The sequence below is a fragment of the Nannobrachium achirus genome (genome assembly GCF_963921795.1).
Source record: "Nannobrachium achirus genome assembly, chromosome: 4".
Classification (NCBI taxonomy): domain Eukaryota; kingdom Metazoa; phylum Chordata; class Actinopteri; order Myctophiformes; family Myctophidae; genus Nannobrachium; species Nannobrachium achirus.
The window spans coordinates 30,126,842-30,154,696 of NC_137813.1; the positions used below are offsets into that span (position 1 = coordinate 30,126,842).

Genomic DNA, 27,855 nt, shown 5'->3' on the forward strand with positions numbered 1-27,855 from the left:
GGGAGGAGTGGGCACGCGGCGGCACGCGCCGGGTGTTTCACGTTATTTATTGTCATTTTTGTTGCGACCAAGCAAGAAGCAACATTGTTGTAAACAGTTTTCAGTGGCAGCAGCAGGCAGCGCGAGCACCCCGTTGGCTTTAAAGGGAACCGGATGCTAACGCCGGAGCTAGCGAGCTAAAACCTGCCCGTTGGCTGCGCTGACAGTCGCACGTCAAGTGCGTAGATAACATATTATAGCGTTTATTCGTTGTTGTCAGCGCTCGTGAGTCGGCCGTTCGGTTAGGTTAGGTGTTGCCTTCGACCCCTGTCGTCGACATGGCTGTCGTTCATTATAAGTTTTCGTCCAAGCTCCAGTACGACGCGGTGGTGTTCGACGGCCTGCACATCACACTGAGAGAGCTGAAGAGACAGATCATGGGCAGGGAGAAACTCAAGCCCGGGGACTGCGACCTGCAGGTCACCAACGCACAGACCCAAGAAGGTATAACTGTCGAGTTGTGGTGGTAACGTTACCTTTATGTTGTTACGGATGACACAGAATGACACGTTGATTTTATACATTTAATGTAATTTGTAATAGCTATATATAATACTTACATTCTTAACTTTTTTTTAATAGCTCAGTGTGTGTGTCATTTTCTTATTCGTTTTTTCTTTTTCTTCACTTAAAAAAATAATGCTACATATATAACCTTTAAAACACGTGGTGTAGCCTTGACAGCTGTCTAGTCTGGCTTGCTGCTGACGTCACCACCACGCTGGGGTCGGTGTTGGGTGGGGGTGAGGGGGAGAGGGGGTTGATGATGATGGCAGCAACTTCTGTAGAAGTGTCACCTCAGGACAATGAAGCTCATGAATGGACAGAATTCCTGTTGCATTACCTACCTACCGCCTGTGCTGCTTCTTGCATGCTGTCCATGAATTATGAACTATGAATTTACCTGCAGCTGCTAACAGTAAAATCAGTATGCTCACTAGGCTGTCATAGGAAAATCTAATGTTTTTATTTATTATTCAAAGATTTGCACACATTTTTCAATTTCAAATTGGAACAGATTTTTCAAAAATGGCAGATAAATATTATAGCTTGTATATCTGCCATTTTTTAATAGCCAAAGCATAAAATAATGGTAGTTACACGGATGCTCTCCTGGTGGTAATGCTGTGGTTAACACAATCCAAACACTATAGCAAGTACAATTATGCAAGCAATGCTCAAATGATAACACAAAAAAAGCCCTGAGAGCTTGTTTCCATTGTGGTCCTATAATGGTGAGGTCTGATGAGTGGAGATCAGTTATAGTAGATGATCCTGCGGGCACTCAAGATTAAAAGGAGGAACAAGCCTTTATTTATAAAAAAAACTGCCAAAATGTTTTGTTTTTTTAAATGGCGTGTTCCTCCTTTTAACCTGAGTGCCCGGATTGTTTCCTGTGTTTATATGTCTTGATCCTGTTTGATCCTGAGCAACATTTTATTTAAAAAATATATTATTTAAATTTTATTTAAGCAACGTTTTGGTCACAGGAAAAAAAAAGTTTCGGTCACAGGGAAGATGCCTGATGAAGAGGTTGCTTAAATGAAATGTTCCTTATTGTGCAAGTGCAGATGGTGTACGGGTCATCTTATTTTATTCACTGTGTAGAAAACTACAGGGAAAGATGAAGCGATGAGATGTTTTCACATGTTCTATGTATGCACAGTGTGTGTGTGTGTGTGTGTGTGTGTGTGTGTGTACGCGCGCGCGCGCGTCATTTCGATGACATGAGCACAGAGGAAATTGCACCACTTCCACAGTAATCGTTCACGGGTGATAAAATCACCGTAAAGTGTCGCAGCATCCTGTAGATAAGATCTAACACTTAAATGATGTGACACGTCGTTACCACACCATCCTCAGCATTATGGATCTGTGTACTGATCAATCTCTCTTGCTCTCTCTCTCATTTCTCTTGCTCATCAGAGTACACAGATGACGAAGCCCCCATTTCAAAGAACTCCTCTGTCATCATCCGGAGGATTCCCATGGGGGGAGTCAAGTCCTCTAGTGGCAAGACATATACCATGACGTGAGTCAAATCATTTATCGTTGTTGTCGGGTGAAAACCTTGTATGTCAAAAAACGTACTTTCTTTTTGTGTTATTTTACAAACCATTTAAAATTGTGAAAATGGCCGATCTACAAGCACACAACGCCTCACGATGCGCGGCATTGTGTGCTTGTAGAGGCGTTGTTCTTGTAGATCAACTATTTTCACTAGTTTTGTGTGACAGTCTTTAGAGTCTTATATTATGAAGCAGGGCTTTACTTTACAAAGAAAAACGTACAAATGAGAAACTTGGAGATATAGAGGGTACATCATCATCATACCCGGAAGTTATGCAGGAACGCCTACTGAGTGGCAAAAAACTATTTCTAGCATTGACAGCCCATACATCCAAACAGAAAAGTCTATCTGATTGCATTAAACAATGTTAAACTCACTTTGACACTCAATTTGCCATTCACTTTATGCATGCCCATACTCTGTACTAGGGCCCAGCAGCACTGGGCTAAACTGCAGCATTGATAAAGATGTTTACTCCCATCACCCAGCAGAGCTGCCCTCCTGCCTAAATGGACCCATCTACACCACCAAGTCAATTCGAACTCCATGGAATAAATATTATATAATGGGACAGACAAACACAAAGTATAACAGGGCTTTAACCCTATCATTTGTTGATTTAGCTTCATGCCATTTTTTAAATTAAAGAACAATCTGATTAATGTAGACATCAAATTGAAGATATAATTAAAGTTTGGTTTTGAAAACATTTGACTGTACCATAAAGTTGGCAACATTGAAATATCACTTCTACAAGGGGACGTGTTTCTGGATTTACGACCACTTTAAAGTCCTGTAAGCATGTATAAATGAAGATTCCTTTTTCTATAAGCATTTTCTATGCTTTGAGTGTAATTCGTTTGGCATCTAGCGGCGTAGACTCTGGTATATGAACGGTGAGGAACATGATGTTTTATTGTGAATACCTGAATGGTATTGGAATCTAAATATTTTTGAATGTTTGCACAATCTTTGTTTTGGAAATATTTATCTAGCTGCTAATAGTTGGAACAAGAAAACATTTGGCATGATGATTACCTTCAACTGCAGGTAATATATTTCTGCATTGCATTTTGATTAAGGGTGGATGTCATTGTGTCCATGTAGTGAACTGCGTATGTTATCTTTAAAATGCTGAAGCAATCCAATACATTCAGCGTCTAAGGATAAAACACCGGGCAGTAAGGGCACAGTGGCACCCTTGAATGTAAAAAGTGTAGCACTCAGGACTTTACTGTGTAGTTTAGATGGAGATTTTTGGCAATGCAGGTTCTGAAATGATAACCTTTTGAACAGATTTCGTGGTGTCATCAAAATATTCATATTTTGAGTTAAAAAAAAATGTTGCTGTATGTGAAACCTTGCATCCCTAATTCTGGGGCGAACATTTGCAAAAGACCCTTTGGGGACTCCGGTCAACTAGGGTTAATTTAAGTGGTCATTCGAATGTCTACTGAAGACGACCTCATACATCTGGTCCTGGGCATACAGTACATGAGAATAGTAGTGATTCCAATTAATTAATTCATGTTTGACATATTGGGTGAAACCCGACCGATGTTTTCCTTGTGAGTCAGTCGAAATGTTCCGTTATTCAAATCAACAGATGTTGGACCACAGCTCTCAGTCTCAGCCACCTGCGTGTCGTGTTCCCATTTCTGTTTCTCAATTTACAATTTAGGCGTTTAGCAGTCGCTCTCATCCAGAGTCACTATGTGGGAGATAGAGTAAATGGCATGAAGCCTAATCAACAAATGACAGGGATAAAGCTTTGTTGTGTGTGGATCTAACAGAACAAAAATAGACTATCTGTACGATTATTGTACAAGCCCTCACGCGTCACGTTGAGTGTGTAGATCTGTGAGCTTTTAGATGAAGTCAGGTTTAAATGGTGACACAAAGAAAAGGATTTAGTGCTTCAAAGAAACTAGGATACCATGTGGTCAAACTTAGCATCTGTCTAAACAGGATATCTAAATAACATTCTTAGCATTTGAGGTCAAGCGAAAACAAATCTAACGAAGCACGCGAACAAGTAACCAACATATATTCGCATAGAACTAGCATTTATCATCTCCTCAATCCAACTAAGCCTGTGGAATTAGTTTGAGTAACCACTTACTTTTTTGTACATGACAAATGCAAGTGTTATACTGTACGTATCAGTATTGGATTCAAGTAAAGACATGTATCCCTCATGCATGTTCATAGGTCAACATTCCTAACAGTGGAACTGGAAAAGCCTATTTTAGCTCTTTCAAGTGTAAACCTATTCCATGTAAATTTTATGTTACCTTTCCAGGCTTTCGCATTTGGATTTCAAAATACAGTTGTTCCGTCAACCTTTACAAGTAGGGAGAATTCATATACGTTTAGGCTTAGGTAGTGAAGACAATGAGGAACTGATATCCTTAATTGTACAAATTCATTCAGTGTTGGGGAAGGATGAGATCTAAAAAGTGCTATAAGAACATAATCCAGACAGCCCCATAACAACATTGCGTGTGCGAGTGAATTTACTGATAAGAGAATTGATAGAGACTCAGATAAGTGGATAGGGTTGATTATGTAGAAAATAGTATATGTGGGTCATAAGCACCCTACTTCCGTATTCACTGCCACTTGCTTTGCCCGGGGACCTGATTATGCGTGTTACAATGGATACAGGGATCTGCATGGCGAACTATTCCGCATTTAACAAAATTCATCACACAGACTGAGGCCCCCATGGAGGATACTTCCTCTTCACTGTTTGACACTGAAGCATGCCATACCCATGAATGGAAACGTCCGTTCTATACTTTTCTATTGGCTTTGGGGCTGATCCTACCCCACTGTGTGTCCCTACGGTTTAATTTGCTGTGGGGTTTGGGGGGTGTCCATGCCTCTGCCTTTTGTATCCTCCTCTGGTAATTCATATTTATCTCTGATAGTTAGGGTTGGGTATCGTCAGCGATACTTTTAATGGTTGCATGACGTCGATACTATTGAGTATCGGTTCACGTAAAAATGAACAATACCTCGTTTCGATACTTTTGAACGCACCCCTGGCCGGTCGCATCTGTAACAGTTTGGCTACTGAGAGTTTAATGACTGCTTTAGTAGGCAACACTTGTTAGCCTACTGTGAAAATAGCCGACAATAGCCTATAATGTTTATTATTATGATGATTATCCAACGTCTATACATCATCACCTCTGCTCTCCGTCTCTCCCGCAGCAGCGAGAGTGAAGTCCCCACTCTTTCAGTGTTGAAGTTAAACACATAACTGGCTTAATAACCTATTGTGGTGTGTAAAATAGCCCATAGAAAAAGGCAAATAATAATTATAATAGTAATCGTCGAGGTGACCTTCCAGGAAGTCAATGAGTGAATGGCCAAGAATATGCTGTCTTTCCAAATGAGGTGACATTTAAAGTCCTAACATCTTCACCTGCTGTCTAGGTGTTAAAGTCATGGGGACAACTCTGGCTAATCATTGTTTCTCATTGTGTTTCAGTGCCCGTTCAGAACACCACCACCACCACCAAGCCTTCAAAGCCTCCAAAGCAGTATGTAAACAAACCCCTACCCACCCACCAAACACTGCCTACACCACTACAACACCTGCTGTTAAAACATGTGCTCCATTCCATAATGTAATATTCCAACTTTTAACATTTAAAATAACAAGTAATAATGAGGAACTCAGCTACTGTCTGTGTTTTCATCTCTGAGATTTTTACCCTGGGCTGAGTAATATTTCACATTGAAATTCTTTTCAAAAAAGTCATTATGTACACTAACGTTACGCCATCTGTGATTGCTCATTAGAACCGAGGGGATGGTGTGTGTAAACTGTAGTGTTCCGATTAAAAGAGCACATTTTCGTCAGAAGCTGCTTTAAGCTGAACACAAAAAATGTCTGGCGAGTGGCGATTTTGTTTGTTTTTCTAATAAATTGTTTGCAAAGTGTTCATTCTCCCTCATTAGTCAGCTGTTTAGTCAACAGGTCTGTGCTGTTATTATGTAACATTGGGAGACTGGGCCACTGTACAAGATCTTTCCCTGTGAGTGCTGATAACCGATTGGGTGGAACAACCCATATCACATTGTCATGTTTGACACAGATGAGCTATGAGAACTGATAAACCAACTGTCATTAGAGTGCCAAGTCAGTAGACAGTTGGACTTGTCACCACTTGCTTGCGTCTCAACATGAGAGCAACTTTTACAGACTTGCTAACTTTGCAGATGGAGTGCAGAGGTTTTCTTTATTCTCTAATCTTGTAGGTCTTTGGTGGTTTTTGTGTTGAATTGCACTCTTGCTAAAAGTGCTACTCAAAAGAATATTCTATGGAACCATGAAAATGGTTCTTTTAGAATCCTATGCAATAAACTACCTGTAATCTTTGTGACAAGAACTAAAGTTTGTGATGAGAACAGAACTATCTGCCTCATGAACAACTTCTTGGATGTCTTGACCCGATTATGAATCTGTTGGACAGTACATACTTTTTTTATATATAATATAATTGTTTCAAACCAGTAAAATCTTTTGTTTATTATGAGCAATGTGTTTGACTTTTGATAAGTGCATCCGTCAGCTAGCAAATGCAGAGTTGAAATGTCTTCCATCCTGGAGATACCAGTCAGTCTAGATTCACATGGCTTTATTGTCCAGCATTGACGCATTCTCAGTTAAATTTCCATTTTACTGTTTAGATAACATGTGGCATTATGTAAGTGACAATCCAGCAATTATTTGAATAAATCAAATGTTTTTTTAACCAATCTGTACTGTAGCGTGTGTTGATACACTATACTAATAGTTGGCACATCTGCTGTGGTTGGAGTTGGTCTTCTTGGTCCCTCCTCTTCGATTGACAACTGGGTAGATGAGTCATATTTAATTGGTCGAGGGTTATTTGTCAGAGACGCAAATGACACACACACACACACACACACACACACACTTGACTTGGCACATAATATGCAGGCAGACACCTTGAATGAAATGGCAGATTTGTATCTTTGTGCTTAATTTTCTCCCAATTATTGCTTTTTTAGGGGCGTTATTATGTTTGTTTTTAATGACTGAAACATCAGGTGGTTTTTACACAACTAATTATTTTTCAAAGTCAATGTTCTCTCACTAAAGCTGTGGTACTGTAGAAGTATGATAAATGCATCTCACGAGTTCACCTCCCACACGCGCAAATTGCAGTGCAGTGTTTCATGTGGAAGCTGTTCATAGAAGCATGGTGTTGGACAAACGGACACTGGGCATTCAAGCAAAAACCCAAGTACAATCTGTGTGTTTGAACAAATGTGTTTTTGTAAGGACAGGAGGGGTCAGAACATCTGTCGATGTGTGCTTATGTTTTAACGCTGGAGGTCCTCTTAACAGGACTGACTTTTCACTTTCTAAGATTGATTGATTGAAGACTTTATTAGAAGTTTGCATATAGGAAAAGGTACAGTTTCATGACTGTACAGCTTATAATGCTAAGATACTAATAAGATGTAATACTAAGATTATAATGCTTTTGGACACAACAATTTCATTTCCAATGGAAATGCACACCTGTGTGTGTGTGATATGTAATAGTAATGATTGCTGCATTAGTGAAACTTATTTATTAATTTATTGTCTTTTATCCTTAATTCAAACAGGTGAATGATCACACCGCCTCAACATCCCTGGCTATTCTGTCAAAGGTATACTCTTCATTTTCTTTCCTAATTAAGTTCGAACATAGTTTATATGGGAATAGGTTCCCTTTTGGATCCAATACAATCACAGCCATTCTCCCTTTCCTACTACACTCACAACAGAATCATCATTTATGTGGTGTTCGTTTAACCACATAAAACTATTACTAATACTTTGTTGACCCCTCTACAACAAATAGACAATCTAAATAAAAGCTCACAACGAGTCACAGAATGTTCACCTATTTTAGCTTAAATGTTTGTATAGGGACACTAAGGTTCATGTTGTTAACTCAAAGTGGGCAAATGTCTGAGTAACATTTAGGTGTGCATGTGCTGTGTGGTAACTAATGTTAGGCGCTTATGTTATGAGTGACTAAACTACAGTATGTGTGCGTTTCCAAGAAAACTTAGCCAATTTGATATGTTCACACTGTACTGTTCTATACTGTACTATATTGATAATTTTAACTGTTTATGTATTAACATCTGAAAAGCTATACTTTGTGTAGATTTTGTATTGTGTTCTTCTCTGTGTCAGAATCTGTAGTCATTTTTTTAATGAGCTCTAGTTGAAGTGTTATGGATGTAAAATAAAAAATAAGATCTATTCTGTTGTCAAAGGTCATGGACAACCTCAGCTTGACCCTTGATATATTGTGTTTGTTTGTCGGAGTGTGCTCCGCCTCCAAGAGGCTCCTTTGTACATGAAAACATATCGTTTTGCTTTCTCTGTTATGTTTATGTAAAAAGAATTGTGAATAAAACTTGGCAAATGTTTTCAGAACCTGTGTGGACTGATCTCATATCTGATCTCATTCTTGAAACATTGTTCCAAGAATTCCCTCCTCTAATTACAGTTGCATAGCTTTGGCTATCAGTTATTCATTGTAATTTTAACATACTTGATAAGCTATTACAAGTCGACATGCTTTTAAAATTCATTAAGTCACTTTATTATGTGAGAAATACTGACAAAGGCCAATTTTGTTGCTATTATCCACTTAAACTCTATGTACTTCATTTACCAGAGCCCCCCACTCCTTTCCCCCCCAATAGTTGTTGAAAAGAGCTTGTAGACTGATTTGACTAAATGTTTGCCCCAGAAATAGTGATGCTGGAGTTCATGTCGTTATAATGGTAGATCTTGATTTCTGACACGATTGTTTGTCCTCTAGTCTAGATGGAAGTTGGGTAGCAGAAGCAACCAGACAGATGATGGTCAATGTGAACTGATTGACTGGGAAATATATTTTGTACTACAGAAGATGCTTTGCAGCACGTTGCTTTTTCCAGAATATTATTTTTGCATAGCAGAAAAGCAGGAAAAAAACACCTTATTTTATCGCTAAAGTGAGATGTCTTCTGCCAGTAGTTATCTGTCATAAGAAGGCATTGTCTAACTCTCCAGTACAACCAACACAGTGTTCTTTGTTCGTCTGTCAGCTAGCAGTAGAACTGCCAAGGCATCAGTCGCTGTGTGTGTGTGTGTGTGTGAGAGAGAGCCATTGTTTTATTATATTGATGACCATGGACGTAGGCCCTTTTGACGTTTGTGTACTGTATGCATACGTTTGTGTGTGTGTGTGTGTAGACTGCTAATTTGGCAGAGGCCGATGGGTCAGAGGACGACAAGATCAGAGCCATGATGTCTCAGTCCAACTACGACTATGACCCCATGAAGTGAGTTCAAATCAAGACCATGTGACCTTTATACCCTGACATTCCACATCATTTATTTCAGTCCTTTTATCTAAAGGGCTTTGCACATGGTCTGATTTTAAATGAACACATGGTGACTCTATGACCTCGTGCACACCGGTCCCGAATTTGTCTAGAGTCGGACAATATTGTCAGTTCTTTCCTCTCGGAAAATCGGACTCTGTGTGCAAAGGCATTTACTCCCTTCCCTGTTTTAATTTCTTTGCCGTCCTTCTCGTAATTAATCTGTTCCTCTGTCTCTCTCCATATCTAGTTATGTTAAGAAGGGGGTTCCTCTGCTTCCTCCTGCCAGCTACACCTGTTTTCGTTGTGGGAAGAGCGGACACCACATCAAGAACTGTCCCTCCAACAATGTGAGATGGAGACCTCTTGTCATACACTGTTAAACTCACCAGCATTCATCTAGTCGTGTATGTACGTTGGAAACTAGTGGCAATAAAAGTGTGTGTGTGTGTGTGTGTGTGTGTGTGTGTGTGTGTGTGTGTGTGTGTGTGTGTGTGTGTGTGTGTGTGTGTGTGTGTGTGTGTGTGTGTGTGTGTGTGTGTGTGTGTGTGTGTGTGTGTGTGTGTGTCATCAGGAAAAACCATATGAGGCAGCTCCCAAGATAAGAAAAAGTACAGGCATCCCTCGTTCCTTCATGGTGGAAGTGGACGACCCCAGTATGAGAGGAGCCATGCTCACCAGCTGTGGACGCTATGCTATCAACCCTATAGACGCGTAAGTGCTGGCTGCAGACTAGATTGTATGTGTGTGTGCGTCCGTGCATGTCTACATCCATGTGTATGTAACTCCCCTTCAGACATGAACTAGAGATTTCCACAATGCGGGCCTAAGATAATTCGATTTCTGTTAGTGTGTGTGCATTCTTTGTGGGTATTCTGTATGTACTTTGTGTGCATTTATTTTGTGTTTGTGTGTTACATGTAATTTTGTAAAAATGCTGTATTCCTTTTGCCTGTGTTTGTTGCATAGTGAGGCATATGCTCTGGGGAAGAAGGAGAGGCCTCCATTTGTCCCCCTGCCACAGACTGAGTGTGAGGAAGAGGAGGACGAAGGAGAACCCATCCCAGAGGAGCTGCTGTGTCTGATCTGTAAGGAGACGCTGACCGACGCCGTGGTCAGCCCCTGCTGTGAGAACAGCTACTGTGATGAATGTGAGTACCCCCCCCCCCCCCCCCCCACTCACACACACACACGCACACACACACGCACGCACGCACGCACGCACACACACACACACACACACATTCTGCAATCTCAGTCCTTCTGTTTCAAAAACTGTCAGCCCTATCTCTCTGTATCCACCTCTGTCTCTCTTTTCAACCCATTTCTCTCCCACCCCCCAGGTATCCGTACCGCCTTGCTGGAGTCTGATGAGCATGTCTGCCCCACATGTGGCCAATCGGATGTCTCCCCCGATTCCCTCATAGCCAATAAGTTTCTTCGACTGGTGAGCAAGTGATGGGTGGAATCGTAAATGGTTGGCTGGAATCGTAAATGGGAGGGTGGTTGGATGAAAGCGGGCCCAAATGTGCAAAAATCATAACTCATCGAACAATCACGGCATAATGATGTGAATCAAATCAAGGTGGGCTTGTAAATTAACAATGTTTATTACATAGGACTGATGATGATGGATCAATCCCAGCTAAAGTCATGTTTTCTCTAGTTATACAGCAGTTGGGCCAAGGTAGGCTCAACTGACACTGCAAGCAGCTTCTCTGAACCTAGCTATGGTCTACTCTAGACATAGCTTTGGTCATGGTGCTCAGCTAAATAAGATGGAAGAATCTCACCATGTCAACAATGGACAAAACATGACTGCTAAACATGACTAATTGAGAAAATGTGGTAGAATTAATCGCCAAGGAGTTTTATCTGTATGCAAAGGAATAGTTCACAGAATTACTGCATAATGGCAGCAGTTCAGCAGTTAATTCAAACTACTACTACTACAAAGTACATTGTGGGGATATCCCACCAGAACTACTGTAACCTTTCCCCGGGGAACTTTTCCACAGCAGTACATGGAATCTTGGATGTTAATCAAGTTGCTAAATCTACACAAGTCAGAGGAGGTTTGCATTCCAAAGACGTTGGAGCCCTGAGATTGTGGCTTCACTACGATGCTAGTTTAAAATAAATGTTTAATCTGAATCCGATCTTAATCTTTTCATAACTGCCTCTTTATAATTTAGTATAGGATACAGATGAACATGCAAAAAAATTAAGGTCATTATTATTCATGACTGTTGGACCCTGGATGAATTGAAGGAAAGGTGGATTGATGGATAATACACATGTTTTGACTGGGCATTTAGAACCTCTTAAAGCTCACATTGCTAGCATGCTGTAGGGCCGAGTTTCATGAATTAACCTAAATCACTCAAATATATATATTTTTGCCATCTGTCCCCTCACAGACCGTGAACAACTTCAAGAATGAAAGCGGTTATGCCAAGAACCAGAAGAAACCAGCTAGTAACTCCCAGTCCCAAACCACAACGCCCAACCTGACTCCCACACCGAGCCCTGCCCCTACCCCTCCTTCCTCCTCACAGTTGCGAACTCCAAGGGCCTACCAGCCAATCCGCAGCCAGCAGGTTAATGTCACAATAACACTTAAGAGGCTTCTAATGACAATGTTTGAGGTTTGGGTTTGGCAGGAGGATTAGATTACCACAAAAAATAACAGCCTCAGACCCAGTCTGAGGCTGTTATGTCATTGAAGCTGTTCAGAAATAATTACAGTGTGATAATGAGGTGGGTCTCAGTTTGAGGTTCTCTTAAAGGAGTCTTTGAACATCTGTAATTAACTATTAGACACATCTTAACAAAAAAGAGTGGTGAAGGAATTTACCACTTAAATGTAATGTAATTATTATATAATCAAAAACTATTTTATTCTTTGTCGTCTGGTAACAGCTCGTAGATATGTTACCTCTATTTTTGTTCATAATAGGCATGGATTGAAGTTCTCAGTGACCCTGACTGATTTCAGTCTTTTGGATTCTATTGAAGCCATCACAGGAAAATAGCCAATCTAGCTCTCAATCTGAATGCAACGCATTGAGAGCTTGAAGATTGGCAATTATCCGTTATTGTTTAAAGATTAGAGCATTTGAACCCTAGAAATGTGTTCAGATTCAGAAGCATCTTCCAAAAAAATTCAATCTTGATACTCTGGGATGTTTCAAAAGCAAAAGTTAAAGCCTCAATCTGTGATTTCTTCACCTGCTTGGCAGAATGTAGAACAGTTGGAACTATATTACTAAAACATCATACTTTTACCTATTGTGTTAATTGTTTAACTTGTTAACTGCCAGGAAAGTAGAATGACTAGAGTGCTTACATAACCTAGCCTCGCAACAGGCAGACTCTCCCAGGGGAGAGTCTGACTCGCATTACGCAATGACTTAAGCCCCGTTTTCACTGAGTCAAACTTCTGGAAGTTTTTTCCAAAATGACGGCAATTTTGAAATTCACGCCATGTGAAAACGGCCACTTATTTTGTCTTCCGTTAGTTTTGGACTCCAAAATTTGACGGCAAAATACCTAGTAATTTTTGCTGAAAGTACTGGGAGAATAGAAATTTCCCCACAGTGAACTCTTTTTATGGTGCTATAGCCTATTTCTTGTCTGATTGGGACGCAATGCGCTCATTTGGCCTATGCTGTGATGAAAGTTGGAAGCTACCAACTCAAAGAGCGGCATCATTAGTTAATAGTTTCTCGTCGTAAAGTGTTTTACTGAGCAGCGAGCGAGTGGATGACCAGCATCCATCGGTGACGCGTGAAGAAAAAAAACAAGCCCACAATCCCACATGTGCAACACGTTGCATAAGCGATCCTTTCTGAACCTTATGTGACACATAAGGTTCACATGTGTTGTTTCATGAAGAATATTTCTTGTAACTTGTTAAATCCATTGGTGAGAGAGAAAAGGAGAGACGAACAGACGTGAGTCCGCTGCTGCTTTAGCAAGCGACCAAGCGTCCAGACAGTGTGGTGCGCACTGGTTGCCATGTCTGCTAATTATAAGCGACTATGGTCTTGATTTCCGTAAAGTTGCTTGTATATATTGATCGTTTCTGGCTGCGTTTTATTTGTTGTGATCGGTAATTGTCAAGTAGCTGATGTGGCGATGCTTATAGTTTTAAATTGCTTGTGTGGCCTAGATAATATCACTTTTTGGGGCTTATTTTCGTACACCTGGTTGCTTATTTCTCTCGCAAAGTCTGGCAACACAGACTTTCATACTGCGACAATGCTGTAGTGAAAACAAGGTATTTTATGGCTATGCCAGCATTTTTGCTCATGTGAAAACACCCAAAAAACAAAACTCAAAACTTAGTTACTCACTTTGACTGACAGGTCCAGTCAGTAGTCATCAGCGCATCAAAACATCGTCGGCAGAACATCAAATACGTCTTTTCCAGACAGAAATTCTAAAAGTGCAAACTGATGTTCTTTTTTATGTTCTGAGATTCCGTTGATTTCAGATAAAACTTCGCTTAATGCAGCTTTTATTTGCGATTTGTGAACTCGCGTCGGGCATGGGGACCGCCATGTTTGTTTACAAAATGTGAGAACTGCAGCAGCCGCTCGACCAATCAGGAGCGCTGTGAGGCGGGTCGCTCCAAATGCAGCCATTTGATTGGAAATTAGAACGTAGATTCTCATAAGGAGGACCACCAGACCGAGAAAGGAAGCACATTGGTGATGACGTAGCTAGCTCGGGATGGCCTGCGAGGCTATACATAACCCTCCCTGCCAAAGACATAGTTTGATGAGCCCACTGTTGGCCACTAGAGGGTGCTGTTCACCAAGGCATGCAGTCAGACTTGGGACCCACTCATAAAAAAATAGATTAATCCACAAAACTAGCATAATTTGTGAACAAAGGGGTTCTACAGCGCGCCTCAGCCTACACAGCTAGTCTGGTGCATCACAGGAGCAGGGACAGATGTATGCAGAAGAGAGAGACACTGGAGCAGCTCAGACAGTTCTAACCTTTTATTCAGGTGCCAGTATAACAAAATAGCCTAACGTTTCGATGCTAGTGCATCTTCATCAGAGTCATGCAATAGTATCGAAACGTTGGTCTATTTTGTTATACTGTTACCTGAATAAAAGGTTAGAACTGTCTGAGCTGCTCCAATGTCTCTCACTTCTAGCATAATTTGTATTGTTGACCTATTTCTACCATATAGCACTACTTGTGTTCAACCCCCTGTTGAAGACCCCTGCTCTAGGCTCTTCTGCAGCTGTTGGTGTGTGTGTGTGTGTGTGTGTGTGTGTGTGTGTGTGTGTGTGTGTGTGTGTGTGTGTGTGTGTGTGTGTGTGTGTGTGTGTGTGTGTGTGTGTGTGTGTGTGTGTGTGTGTGTGTGTGTGTGTGTGTGTGTGTGTGTGTGTGTGTGTGCTCTCTTTCAATCCAATTGTAAACCTTCTTTAAAACAGCCTTCATTCAAAACGAATTTTTCATCGATTTCATGGCATCCATGGGCATGTTTGAGACCATCGATTTGTTTTTATTTATTTATTTTTCAAAAAAGATTTTTTTTTTCAAAAATGTTTTTTGGACCTCCAGAAATGTATTAGGCATGATCGCGAAATTGCATGTTTAACCCCCATACCAACCCATTCTTTCAAACATGGCAGCCATGTTTGTTTACATCTGAAGAAAACATAATGGCTGCTAGATCATGAATGCCTGAACGGATTTCCAAGCGGATTCTTTTGTTTGAAAGCTGTGAACAGCGTGCACACACGTGGTGCATGATCTAGGCATGGGCGTGCACGATCCGTGCACTATGAATTACATGGAAGTCTATGGAGACCATGGCATCTTGGACTTTTAAGGAGATTTATTGATTGCAACGTAAGTGTTAAGGTCAAAATTCAAGGTCAACTCTTGCATTGTGGGCCTTTGGAGGTTAAATAAAAATCGCACCCGTGCGAAGTGAGCGGTGCAAATATATTTAGGGAGATACATTGTGGACAATTTTCAAGCCTTGTTTTTCTTTAAATAATCTATAATAATAATAATAATACTTTGTGTGTCTTCAATCAAATGGCCGTGATCGATCAATAACTGTTCTCAAAGTCCAAAAATGTGTTTTTTAAAAATCGGCCTGAAGGTGTATACAGGTTTCATGACTGTAACTCAAACACAGCATGAGCTATACCTGTTCAAAGTTCGCACTTTCGAAGGCTTCCTACAGCGCCACCATTTGGCCGATTGCTATAGAAAATAATAGCACACTTCGCCACTGTAAACTGAACACATTGGTGTTTTTATTTTCATTTTCTCACTAAGTATGTAGGAGTAGAAAGGAACCGAAGTTCCCGTCTACAGTATGATATATAAACAAATAAATAAATAAATAATGACAACATCTAGAGTGTGCTCGCCTTATAGGCGAGCCCACAATTAGTGTCTATAGAAGCAAAACAAATAACACCTTGTTGAACAAATTAATAGCATTAATCAACCCTCTCAAATCAACTGTGATTTGTGGTGACTTCAACATATGCTCAGCTGATAAACCCAACAACAACATTTCACATGCAATAAAAGACATTGGATTCACTGAAATCGTACAAAGACCAACCCATTTCAACGGAGGACACATAGACCACGTCTACTTCCTTAATAAAAACAACAGCAATGCACAATGTTGTCTATATAGTTCATACTACACAGCAAAAGACCATGATACCCTATTAATAACAATAACTAAAAACACAAAAGAACTATAAATCTGTTCCTATATTTATATATATACATATTTCTTTTTATTTTGTTTGTTTCTTTTTTTATCTTTTTCTTTCACCATTCTCTCTACAAGATATTCTCTCTACAAGATATCATATCCTTATGATACAATTCTGGAGTAAAAGACAAAAATATTATTTAATATCTTCAATTTAAAAGGGAAAAACATTTATGATTGCCAGACCCATGAAATGGGTAGGCCTACATAAGCAAATGTCTGTCCGGGTTTTCTATATAAAGGGTATATATGATGATGACATGATGATGACATGCCTACAAAAGGCATGATGTCATAAATGATGATGACAGACAGGGGGTCTGGCACAACCAGGTTGACCTGGTCTAGTTATTTAAAGAAAAGGCTTGAAAATCAAAGTCCACAGTATATCATACTCCCTAAATATTTTTGCACCGCTCACTTCGCACGGGTGCAAATATATTTAGGGAGATACATTGTGGACAGTTTTCAAGCCTTGTTTTTCTTTAAATAATCTATAATAATAATAATAATAATGCTTTGTGTGTCTTCAATCAAATGGCCGTGATCGATCAATAACTGTTCTAACCATGAATTAGCCGAATTCAACATGAGCAGTTTAGTATTCACAATCTGAAATCTGAACCTGAAATCGCACCTGTGCGAAGTGAGCGGTGCAGAAATATTTAGGGAGTACCAGTAAGACTCCCTAATCGGGAGATGGTCGCTTATCTCCACAAATAGGGCAAAAATGGGTTTTTCCAAAATCTTCCTGATCCATGTTGATGACATGAGTGTAGACATATTGTGTAGTGATTTCCGTGATTTTAGGGCAAAATCTGTAGGAGCAGTGTCCAAAAATGTGTTTTTTAAAAATCGGCCTGAAGGTGGCGCTATATGGGACAGATTCATGTTGATGGGATGAGTGTAGACATACTGTGTAGCGATTTGCGTGATTTTAGGGCAAAAACTGTAGGAGCAGTGTCCAAAAATGTGTTTTAAAAATCGGCCTGCAGGTGGCGCTAGAAGAGGGCCATGTGAGAAATGAGGGGTGGGGTCTCCGCGTTGCCTTGGCGGACGAATAGGTACCGGCCCCGGCTCTCCCGGACACTCCTAGCCCGAGTTACGGCATTTTATGTGAGCTGCAGTGGAGGGGGTCCTCCACTGGGGGCGCCACCACTTTTGCATCCGTTCTGGAGCACCAGGAGTGGGTGGTCCCCAGGAATTCCCCGTGAGCAGCCCCGTTGGGGTGGTCATTTGGTCATTTTTGCACATGTGGTCATTTTTTACACCAGGGGTCCTTGGAGGTTGTAGTTTGCCAGGTAAGGAGTGTGTGTGCAAAATGTGGCATGGATGGGGGCAACGGTTGTGGAGATATGAGCAGGGCAAAAGTGTGACGTGTGACGTGTCACTCACGGAGGGACATTTATTTACACCTGGGGGTCCCCCAGGGACCTGGGGGTCCCTGGAGCTCTGGGGGTCCTTGGAGGTTGTAGTTTGGCAGGTAAGGAGTGTGTGTGCAACATTTGGCATGGATGGGGGCAACGGTTTTGGAGATATGAGCAGGGCAAAAGTGTGACTCACTCACTGACATCTGGAGATAGATTCAGATACCGAGACTCATAGAAGAATATTGAATAGATCTCTCCATGTCCCTCTCGCTGTCTTTCTCTCTGTAGGGAAAGGAACGTGGCACTTGAACATTATGTCGGATGATCTAAAATAAATGTTTCTTGAAGATGGGGGATCGCAAAGATGTGTTTCCCCAGTTCCACTCTCCCACCCAACAACAACAAATAGGCCTACAGTATATGGTCACCTATGGCATGATGACAGCATCCTACATGTAGGCTACAGTACATCCAATTTGCTGAAATCAAGGCTTCAAAACTGAACTCCACAAAGCAATGGATGACGTCATGGGTAGATCTGTCGTCAGCGTAACGGATATAAAAGCAGCAGTCAAACCAACACAGGTAATTTCTCCAAAAGCGGATCACAATTGTCTGGTATCGCAAGAGCAGCGAGCACCACATAAAGGCTGAAATGGCCGCCACCATGATTGACACGGAAGGAGCCCCAGCGCCAAAGGTCGTCCCACCAAAGGTCATCCCCTTCTTCCCGACATTTCAAAGTTATTTGGCAATGGGAGATCAGTTGTACCAAAAGGGGCACTATATCAAAGCTATAGAAAGCTATTCCATGGGATTAATGCTCAAGGTGGAAGACAAGGACTGCCTCGCTGAGCGATCTAAATGTTTCCTGGGGGGGATGGGGGATCCAGAAAATGCTTTAAGGGACGCTGAGGCATCTCTTAAACATGACAAGACATTTTACAAGGGATTGTACTGTAAGGCAGAGGCACTGTGCACCATGGGGGATTTTGAGTCTGCACTGGCTGTTTACCATAGGGGACGGAAGCTGCGTCCAAATGTGGCCGACTTCAGACTCGGCATCCAGAAGGCAGAGGAAACTTTGGAAAGGACTGTGCGGGGGAAACCTATTGGTGTTATTCATCACCTGAAGAAAGACAAAGAATACATGGAGAAGTGGGACCTAAGGACCTAAGGAGAGACCCACCTGTACAGAGGACCTAAGGAGAGACCCAACTGTTGATGGTGCCTGATTTCCTGGAGCTCTTCAGGGAGAGAGCCACCGCCCCCTTCTTTGTGTTCCAGGTGTTCTGTGTGGGGCTGTGGTGTCTGGATGAGTACTGGTACTATAAGGACCATAAGCTGGACTTTGCCATGTCTACATACCGGTACCTAAATATTAGAATACATGAGGATAGTGCATTCTAATGACCCTGAAAGGTCATGTTAAGATACTTTGAAGACAAATTGAAGACAAAGTCATTCGAAAAGACAAGTCTGGCATGTGTTATTTCTGTTGGGACGATATTTGATGTCTTCTTGCAAATGATGGCTGAGGAGCCCAAGACCAAAGAGCATGAAGAGCAGCTGGAATGTCATACACAGTTTCTATTGCTTTACTTTAACCACAATGACAAAAGGATCTGTAGAGTTGCAGACAAATACTGGACTTGTTTGGTCGAGACTTTACCACATCTGCTGTGGAGTGGTTCTAGACATTCTAGACATCTTGCAAACATTCTCTCTGTCACTCAGTGCTGACATCCGCAAGGATCTGCCAAACATGACATTATTATAGGTATCACCTTCATGATCACTGTCCCAGTTTAGCCAGAAGGCCGGCAAGATGAGAGACCGATTGTACAAAATTCAACAGTAGTTGCAGATCCAAAGAGGAGAAGGAGGTTCTACTGTATTTTCACTCCCATGAAGTGTCCAGGATATGGGGTTGGTTAGGCGTGGTAAAGCTCGTACTTCGATCTACATGATAATCATAAGTTGTTTATTTATATTCTTTGAATTTCAAAATTGTCTTGAGCTGGATATCTCTATAATACATGAAAACAAACCACACTTTTAGACAGGGCCCTGTGATTAAAGCGCTCTGTCTAAAAGTGTGGTTTGTTTTCATGTATTATAGATAATACATGACTCATACAATTGAGAAATTCAAATGAACTATTTTGAAATTCAAGGTTAGCACCGCTCAATATTTTTTTATTACGTAATTTAGGCGGCCTAAACGCGTTCTAAATCAGAGTTAACCAATCGGGTGCCTATGTGACTATGACGTCATGGACAGATCAACAGAATCGAAGTGTTTCATTGGTCTAGTGGACTCATGTCATCATCATTTGTGATAAGCTGTTTATTTATATTCTTTGAATTTCAAAATTGTCTTGAGCTGGATATCTCTATAATACATGAAAACAAACCACACTTCTAGACAGGGCCCTGTGATTAAAGCGCTCTGTCTAAAAGTGTGGTTTGTTTTCATGTATTATAGATAATAATACATGACTCATACAATTGAGAAATTCAAATGAACTATTTTGAAATTCAATGTTAGCACCGCTCAATAATTTTTTATGACGTAATTTTGGCGGCCTAAACGCGTTCTAAATCAGAGTTAACCAATCGGGTGCCTATGTGACTATGACATCATGGACAGATCAACAGAATCGAAGTGTTTCATTGGTCTAGCGGACTCATGTCATCATCATTTGTGACATCATTTGTGACATCATTTTTTCTAAGCGGTCTATAGGAGCGGTTAGCACCGCTCAAAAACCTGTCAGTGGATTTAAGTGAGCATGTCGGTGAAGCCAGTAAGGAGGGAGTTACAGTTGTCAGACTTTTAGATGACTGAGGCCTGGATATGGGTAGACTGTAGACTCCTGGGTGAGGAAGGGTCTAATCTTTCCAATGTTATTATGTGTAAACCTACAGAAGAGAATAACTGAAGCAATGTATGAATAAGAGCCGACTGCCCGGGACAACTCCCTGGCTCTTGGCATTTGGAACAGAAGCCACCAGGGAGTTGTCTATGGAAATAGTGAGATCCTGCATGGGGCAGGACTTACCTGGGAATAAGAGAAGACCTGTCTTTATCTCCGTTCAGCTTGAGGTGGTGGGAAGACATCTGCTGTGCAGCGATGCAACGTTTAGCTCTTCAACCTGAGTGGCAGAGGGGGGAAAGGAGAAAAACTGTTGAGTGTCATCGGCATAACATATTCTATTCTGTCCCTAGGACCCTCTAATGCCCCGCCCACCAGCCTCAGACACCCCTCCCCTGGCTCAGCTGGATGAAACTCCACCCATAGCAACAGGCCCCTCCTCGTCCTACAGCACACCTGTGGCCTCCCCTCAGCACCAGCACAATCACCTGGATACACCTGCCAAGTATACATGCACATCTGTACACACAACACAAACACGTACACGCATGCATGCTGTGTGCCGGAAAACACCCAGTAGAACAGTGGTTCTCAACCCACATTTTGTGTTAACCCATTTAGGCCTAGAATTATTGAATGCTTTAGCCATTGAAAAATAGCAGATATACAAGCTCACAGCGCGGCACCGAGTGCCGCGCTGTGAGCTTGTAGATCTGCTATTTTTGAAAAAGTCGTGAAAATGTGTGCAAATCTTTGAATACTGTATATGTATTTTTAAAGCGAACGTTTTATAACTCAAATTTTGCTTCTGGGTGGTCCCTGGAACTAAATATTTTGAGATGCGGGTCCGTGGCCAAATAAATATCATTTTGGGGGTCCTTCACAGTTTGAGAACCACTGACATAGTAGTCTCTCAAGAACAGACTAACTCCATTTAAGTGAAAAGGACCTTTTCTTTGACGATGGCTAGCCAGATTGCTGACATAGAAACATAGGTTTTTCCAAAAAACCTTAGAAGGATTCAAAAGACACTTATAGAATCGGGTCAAAATTCTAATTTTCACGATAAAAAAAAATAGCAGATCTACAAGCTCGCAGTGAGCTTGTATATCTGCTATTTTTCAATAGTTAAAGCATAAAATAATAATACCCAATAATGTGTACCCGGTAATAATGAACAACAGAATGAATGAAACTTACATTACAATAAAACATACAGTATAATGTATACCTGACAACACAGTGACCCTGTCAGGACATCTCAAGGCAACCTTTTAGCTCCCAGCCCACTGAACAATGTTTTTATTTGACACATGTACTGTATCCATGCAATCTGTGACTGAATGAATTCACATGGACCGGACACTGAAAAAAAAAAAACAGTGGAAGTATGACTGCTATTGTGTTGATGCAATGTTTCTCCAGAGATGCTGAGGTGGAGACCGAGACGGCTGTTACTATGGCTACCGCTGCTGTTGTCCCATCTGTCGTGGTCTCTGCTACAGACTCCACCAGTGCCTCCTCACCACTTGTACCTGTGGTAAGTACACACATACAATACACCATTACTTATACACAATATGTGTACACGGTAAAATACTCTGTTAAATGAACACATTATAGAAAATATATTGGATATTGTCACACCGCAGTTGTAACCTTTCTAGCAGTCCATGCATTTTGTAATGTATACTGCCTCTCTTATCTGTGCTCCATTGGTATTGCTGCAGTTACTGCTTCTACCGAAACACTTCCACAATTTTCGTTCCGAGATGACCTGGATAACATTTTCCAGCCTGTTTTCAGACTTTGATTCATACAGTGTCTACATCTGTGTGGTCAGACTTTCCTTTTTTATATTTTTCCTTCCTATTTAAATGTGTCTGTTTGTTCTTGTTTTCCTAGGGTTACCATATTCCAATGGCAGGCCAACCCCCGTCAACCAGTCTAAACCTACAGCCGTCAACATCAGGTGAGACCAAGCCACAAACCACATACAGGCAGTGTGTGGTGGTAGATCTGACAACAGCAGATCTACAAGCTCACAACATGTTGCAGCATGCACACGTTGTGATCTGATTTGGTGCATGACCTAATGCGCAACCAAGTATAAATCAGGCGCAACCATAGAAGAAGCTTGTTTTCATGGCTCAATGACATTACAACCAACAAAGCAATAGGAAGTGAACACAGTGGCCAAACAACCCACATTCCTTTCTTCTTTCATGAAACGATGATGATGAAGATGATTATGAGGGAAAGATTTAATTCAACCTATACATTTTTAACCAGACTGAGGATGAGTATTATTGCTGGAAAAAACATTTCTCCTTTCTGAATCCACAGGTCCACCTCTCAGTCAGTCTGGCCCACCACCCACCTGGGAGAGGTTTGTGTGACCGTGTGTGTGCATGTGTGTGTGTGTGTGTGTGTGTGTGTGTGTGTGTGTATTTGCCTTCCATACAGTATGTATTGATTTTGTACCCAACTCTTTCATCCGTCTGATGTCTTCTCCCTCGCCTCTCCGCAGCTCCTCCTCCACCACGGACCACCCCATCAGTAGCTGGACCCACTCTGACGACCACCGCCGCCCTCCCCCCCAAGCCCCCCCCTCTTCCTCCGCCTCCTCTTCCTCTGCTCTCCTTCCCCACCCTCCTAACTTTCCCCCTCCACCCATCTTTTTCCCTTCCACCTTCCCCTCCTATCCCCCAGGACAGCAGCCACCCCCCAGCTATCCACCCCCCCCTTTGGTGACCCCGTGGGCACCCCCAACTCCCGCTGGGACCCCCTTCCGTGGTTCCCTGTCCTCCACTGGTCCCACCTCTTCCATTCCTCCCCTCATCCCTAAGGAGCAGCTCTACAGACCCCAGAGGAGGCTGAAGGAAAGGTGAATGGAGGATTCATTAGATTAGCTATGAATGCAAGGCTATTATTGTCCAAACATTTAATCATTTCGCTACCATATTGCAGTGACACACCAAACCAGGCCATCGGTAAGCGTCTGTGGCCGAAATTCGGTTGTAGATTTCTGGTGTTAGGGGTGTTGTTTTCAGTTGTGTGAAACGTGTACTCTACACCAGTGGTTCTCAAAGTGGATTCCAGGGACTCTGTGGGTTCCTTTAGGGAGGTCTAAATTTCCCCATACAAGTCTGTAACTAACAGGTTCATTTGGTTCCATTTGTACAGTGTCAGAGTTAAGGAGAGACCTTGAAATGTGAACGTTTGAGAAACACTGCTCTACACTAAATGAAATTCAATCAGATTTTTGTCTTTCAGTCCTTCCAGCCGCGTGCCGGGCAGGGACAGGCAGAAATCCAGGCTGGAGGACATGACAAATGACTTTGCCAAAGAGCTGCTGGAATACAGGAATCTCCAGAAGGAGAGAAGACGCTCCTACTCCAGGTACACAATATCTCTGTCTAAATGGTAAAGGTGATGGTGAAATTACATACACATACAACTTAAAGGGTTTCTTATAGGGTAAGGACACGTTTCTCATATTCAGGATGCTACATATTTTACTTAGGCTTTCTCCCCATGAACAGTAATGCACACCGGTCCGGTCCAAATCCATGTATACTCAAATATGATGCCTATTCACCTTATAGTTGCTCTTGGCAGTGGTCTGAAATTCCGGTCTGAAAATTCATACAAAATTAGCCATACGTGCTACATTTTTGCAACTATCATAACATGTATTCAGCAAAAACCTTATGGAAATACAGTCTAGTACTCTGCTTTTTTCATAAACAAAGTTACAGAGACGTAAGAAAAAATAGATAAGAGGGAAAGAAACAAGAGAACAAAAAAAAAAAAGAAAAAAAAAAAAAGAGCAGTACAGTACCAATAAAGAGAAGGTGCATCAATAGAGGGGGCGAATAATATATAAGTATATATACATATACCCTCTTATCTATTTTTTCTTACGTCTCTGTAACTTTGTAAATAACTGTATACTGCTGTGCTACTACTGGACAACTGAATTTCCCCCTTGGGATAATAAAGGTATCTATCTATCTATCTATCTATCTATAAACTACAAAGCAGGGATGTCAAAGTACCTACCGGCTGATCATTTAGGTCACTTTTCCAATTTAATTACCCTTATTAGCTTATTTATACTGGTGAATCTAGGTATGCAATCTATGGCAGTCTCGTCACGTCACGTCACATCACTTCTACGTCAAAATAATTATTTCATTGGCTAGGTGTGCTGTAAAGGGGTGGTCACAATTCTACCGATGCTTTAGAAATGTATTGGCTGTGGATGCAAGTGGACGGGCGGGGATATCAGTTGCCCTCTCTATTATTATTATACCTCTATGGGGCAGCCAGCGCTACTGCTATACATACCCTACCAGCCAAAAGTTTAGACACATCTTCTCACACACATTGAATGAAAGCTGTGTCCAAACTTTTGACTGGTAGGGTACTCTTGGTTAACAACGCACTGTGACGAGCCATGCACTGAAATGTTGAGTATATTTGAACTTCAAAGCAAAAAAAAAAAAGAAAAGTCCTAGACAAACTTGACACGCCAAGCAACGCATTTCTCTCTCTTAAACTACTCTGGTGCTCTTCTCCCTCCCTCTCATTCTCTCACATAGGTCACCACATCGAGGTCCATCCCACAGCAGCTCATCCTCTCGTTCTTACTCCGGCTCCAGCTCCTCCCGCTCCCGTTCCCGTTCCTACAGCCGCTCTAGATCTCGTTCACCATCCCAAGACAGAATCACCAGATGCAGGTATTATGCAACTTCATTGTTATTTCTTGCAGACATGCCACACATGCCTCAAGTTCTCCCTGAGGGGATTAATGCAATGATGTACAGTATATTCTCCCTTAGGCCAGGGGTCATGGACCTCAGACAACATCCAGTAGCCTGTTTGTGGACAGCTGTTTGTGGACAGCTGGTCGCCAAAGAATTTCCCTCATAATATCTCATTGATATCACCACAAATGGGGGTCCAGGGACTGCAGATGGAAATTAGCCCACAGCGGGCTAAATCTGGCTCATTTACATTGAAGTGAAAACTGACATGTCCATTAATGAGCAAGGTCCCTGTCAAATAAACAGATCTTAACTTATAATATGGGGTTGTGGTATAAAAAGGTTTGAGAACCCCGGCGCTAGATTATGGATCAATAGTTTTTTTCAAGGTAGAAAGAAGTTCTAAGGACACATTGCTGATATAAAAATGGTCTTAAAATGTCTGGAATTGTTGTCTCCTTCAGGGCCAGATCTCGCTCCGGCCAGCGGATGCACCCTGCCCGCATGCCTCGCGGCGGTCGCCCCGTCTCCTACGGTTACCGGCGATCACGTTCCCCTACGGCCTCGTCCTCGTCGTCCCAGCGGGGCAGTTACCACTCCAGGTCCAAATCGCCGCCATCGACGGCACACGGTGGCAACAGACGCCACGACAAGCACCACCAGCAGCAGCCTGGCAGGAGACCACCGCCAGGCAGCTGGCAGGAAGCAGAACAGCAGAGGCACTCTGCGGGTGGTTATAGGAACATGAAGACAGCAGCTAGCCACCACCACTCCGATGGCAGGGATCATGACAGACACCGGCAGTGGGAGAGGGAGTACAGGGAGTGGTACGAGAAATACTTCAGCCACCTACAGCACCTCTCGCCGCACTTCCCCATGCCGCCACCTCCCCCTCCTCCTCCTGACAGGAGGGAGGCCCGAGGAGAAAGGAGATTCAGCCCCCCATCCTCGTCGCGCTCCCGCCACCGATCTCGCCACGGGCGTACCAAAAGGAGGCACAGCCCCTCCCCGCATGCCCATTCGTCCAGAGGCAGACGCAGTAGCTCCCCGCCTCCCAGAGACACAGCCAGGCCAACCACTTACCAGCAGAGGTGCGCCGCAAAGTACGGCCACCTGCCTGTCCCAAAACACTCTGTTACTGACACGGCAACTGCTGACCTCGATGACCAGAAATGCAAGAAGCACAGGAGGAGGACGAAGGAGGAGAATGGGCCAGGGGCAGGAGAAGGGGAGGAGTCGTCGTCGTCGTCATTCCCCAGTGCCTCAGACTCAACTGACAACATCCATGAGGAGGAGAGGATTGATACCACTGGACAAGTCAACCGTGGCGGCAGCACTCCGCTGTGTGATGAACCAATCACCAACGATGCCTCAGCCCTTCCTACCATCAAACCAGTGGAACATGCAGACCATCAAGAGGGCTGTCATGAGGACAGACAAATGGAACAGGACAGTGAGGGAGAGGACAGACAGAGGATGACGAGAGAAGATCCAGACTCCAAGGAGGGCAGGGAGACAGACAGGGGAGACACGCCCAGTACAGAGGCATGCAGGGTGGGTAGAGATGGTGACCAACTGCCCCATGGTAGCCGAGCTCTGGACCCCAGTAGGCCCGAAGGGAAGAAAAGGAGGAGAGAAGAGGAGAGGGAGAGAAGGGAGATGGAGATAAACGTCTCCCAGGGGATCGATCATGACAGGTCTCTAAAAGAGGAGGAGGAACCCCTACAGAGTCTGTCCTGGAATCCACCGGACAGAGAGAAACGAAAGAAGGAGAAGAAGAAAGAGTGGATGAAAGCCCAGCCCCTAACGGAGAGAGAGGTCTGGGAGGGAGGGATGAAGGTGACGCCTCAGAAGAAGATAAGCATCAACATCAACCTGGACGGGAAGAGGCCGGCGGAGAAATTAAAAAAGGAGGAGGACAGCGGGAGACGGGGGGAGTCCAAGAGGAAGACCTCGGCTGGAGGAGGAGAGTTGGTGGGTGAGGTGAAGGTGAATACCGGTGCAGGAGAGCAACGGGAGAAGGAGAGCAGAGAAGAAGGGGAGGTCAAAAGCGATAAAAAGAGGGAGGTGGCCAGAGAACAGGAGGCCATGTTTAAAGAAAATCCAAAAGGAGAGACCGTGGAAAAGAAGAGTGAGAGGTCTAGCTGGGGAGAGGAGGAGAGACCTAAGCGCAGGGGGATCAATATAAAGGAGGAGGAGGAAGAAGTAAGAAGAAATAGCTTTGCAGTAAATATATTTGGGGAGGAAGACCTTGATTTATGGACCAGCACCTTTATCGGAGGCGGACAAAAGAACAAAACTACCAGAGCAACAGAGGAGAGTGTGCTGTTGGACAACACAGGAAAAACCCACACAGGAGAGAAGGAGAGCAGAGAGGACAGTAGGAGGAGCAGAGGCCCTGGAGGAGAGGAGGAAGGAGAGAAGAGGGGAAAGGAATATGAAGAACAAGAGAAGGAAGGATCAAAACCTAGAGATGGAGAAGCGTGTGAGGAGGAGGAGGACGGAGAGAGGAGGAGGAGGGCCTGGGGAGAGG

At 42.7% G+C, this 27,855-nt stretch overlaps 1 protein-coding gene across 1 annotated transcript; it reads left to right on the top strand.

Annotated features, from left to right (window-relative positions):
- Positions 1-5: 5 nt before the first annotated feature.
- rbbp6 (retinoblastoma binding protein 6) lies at positions 6-27,776 on the top strand (the record flags this gene model as incomplete). The annotated part of the gene is made up of 18 exons (XM_080723204.1): positions 6-483; positions 1,966-2,071; positions 5,610-5,661; positions 7,766-7,810; positions 9,399-9,487; positions 9,780-9,879; positions 10,104-10,243; positions 10,499-10,680; positions 10,873-10,976; positions 11,950-12,129; positions 20,904-21,055; positions 21,976-22,090; positions 22,456-22,522; positions 22,897-22,939; positions 23,081-23,437; positions 23,827-23,952; positions 25,158-25,295; positions 25,787-27,776. Coding segments are annotated over exons 1-18 (4,152 nt in total), but the record flags the coding sequence as incomplete, so codon positions are not given.
- Between the last annotated feature and the right edge of the window lie 79 nt (positions 27,777-27,855).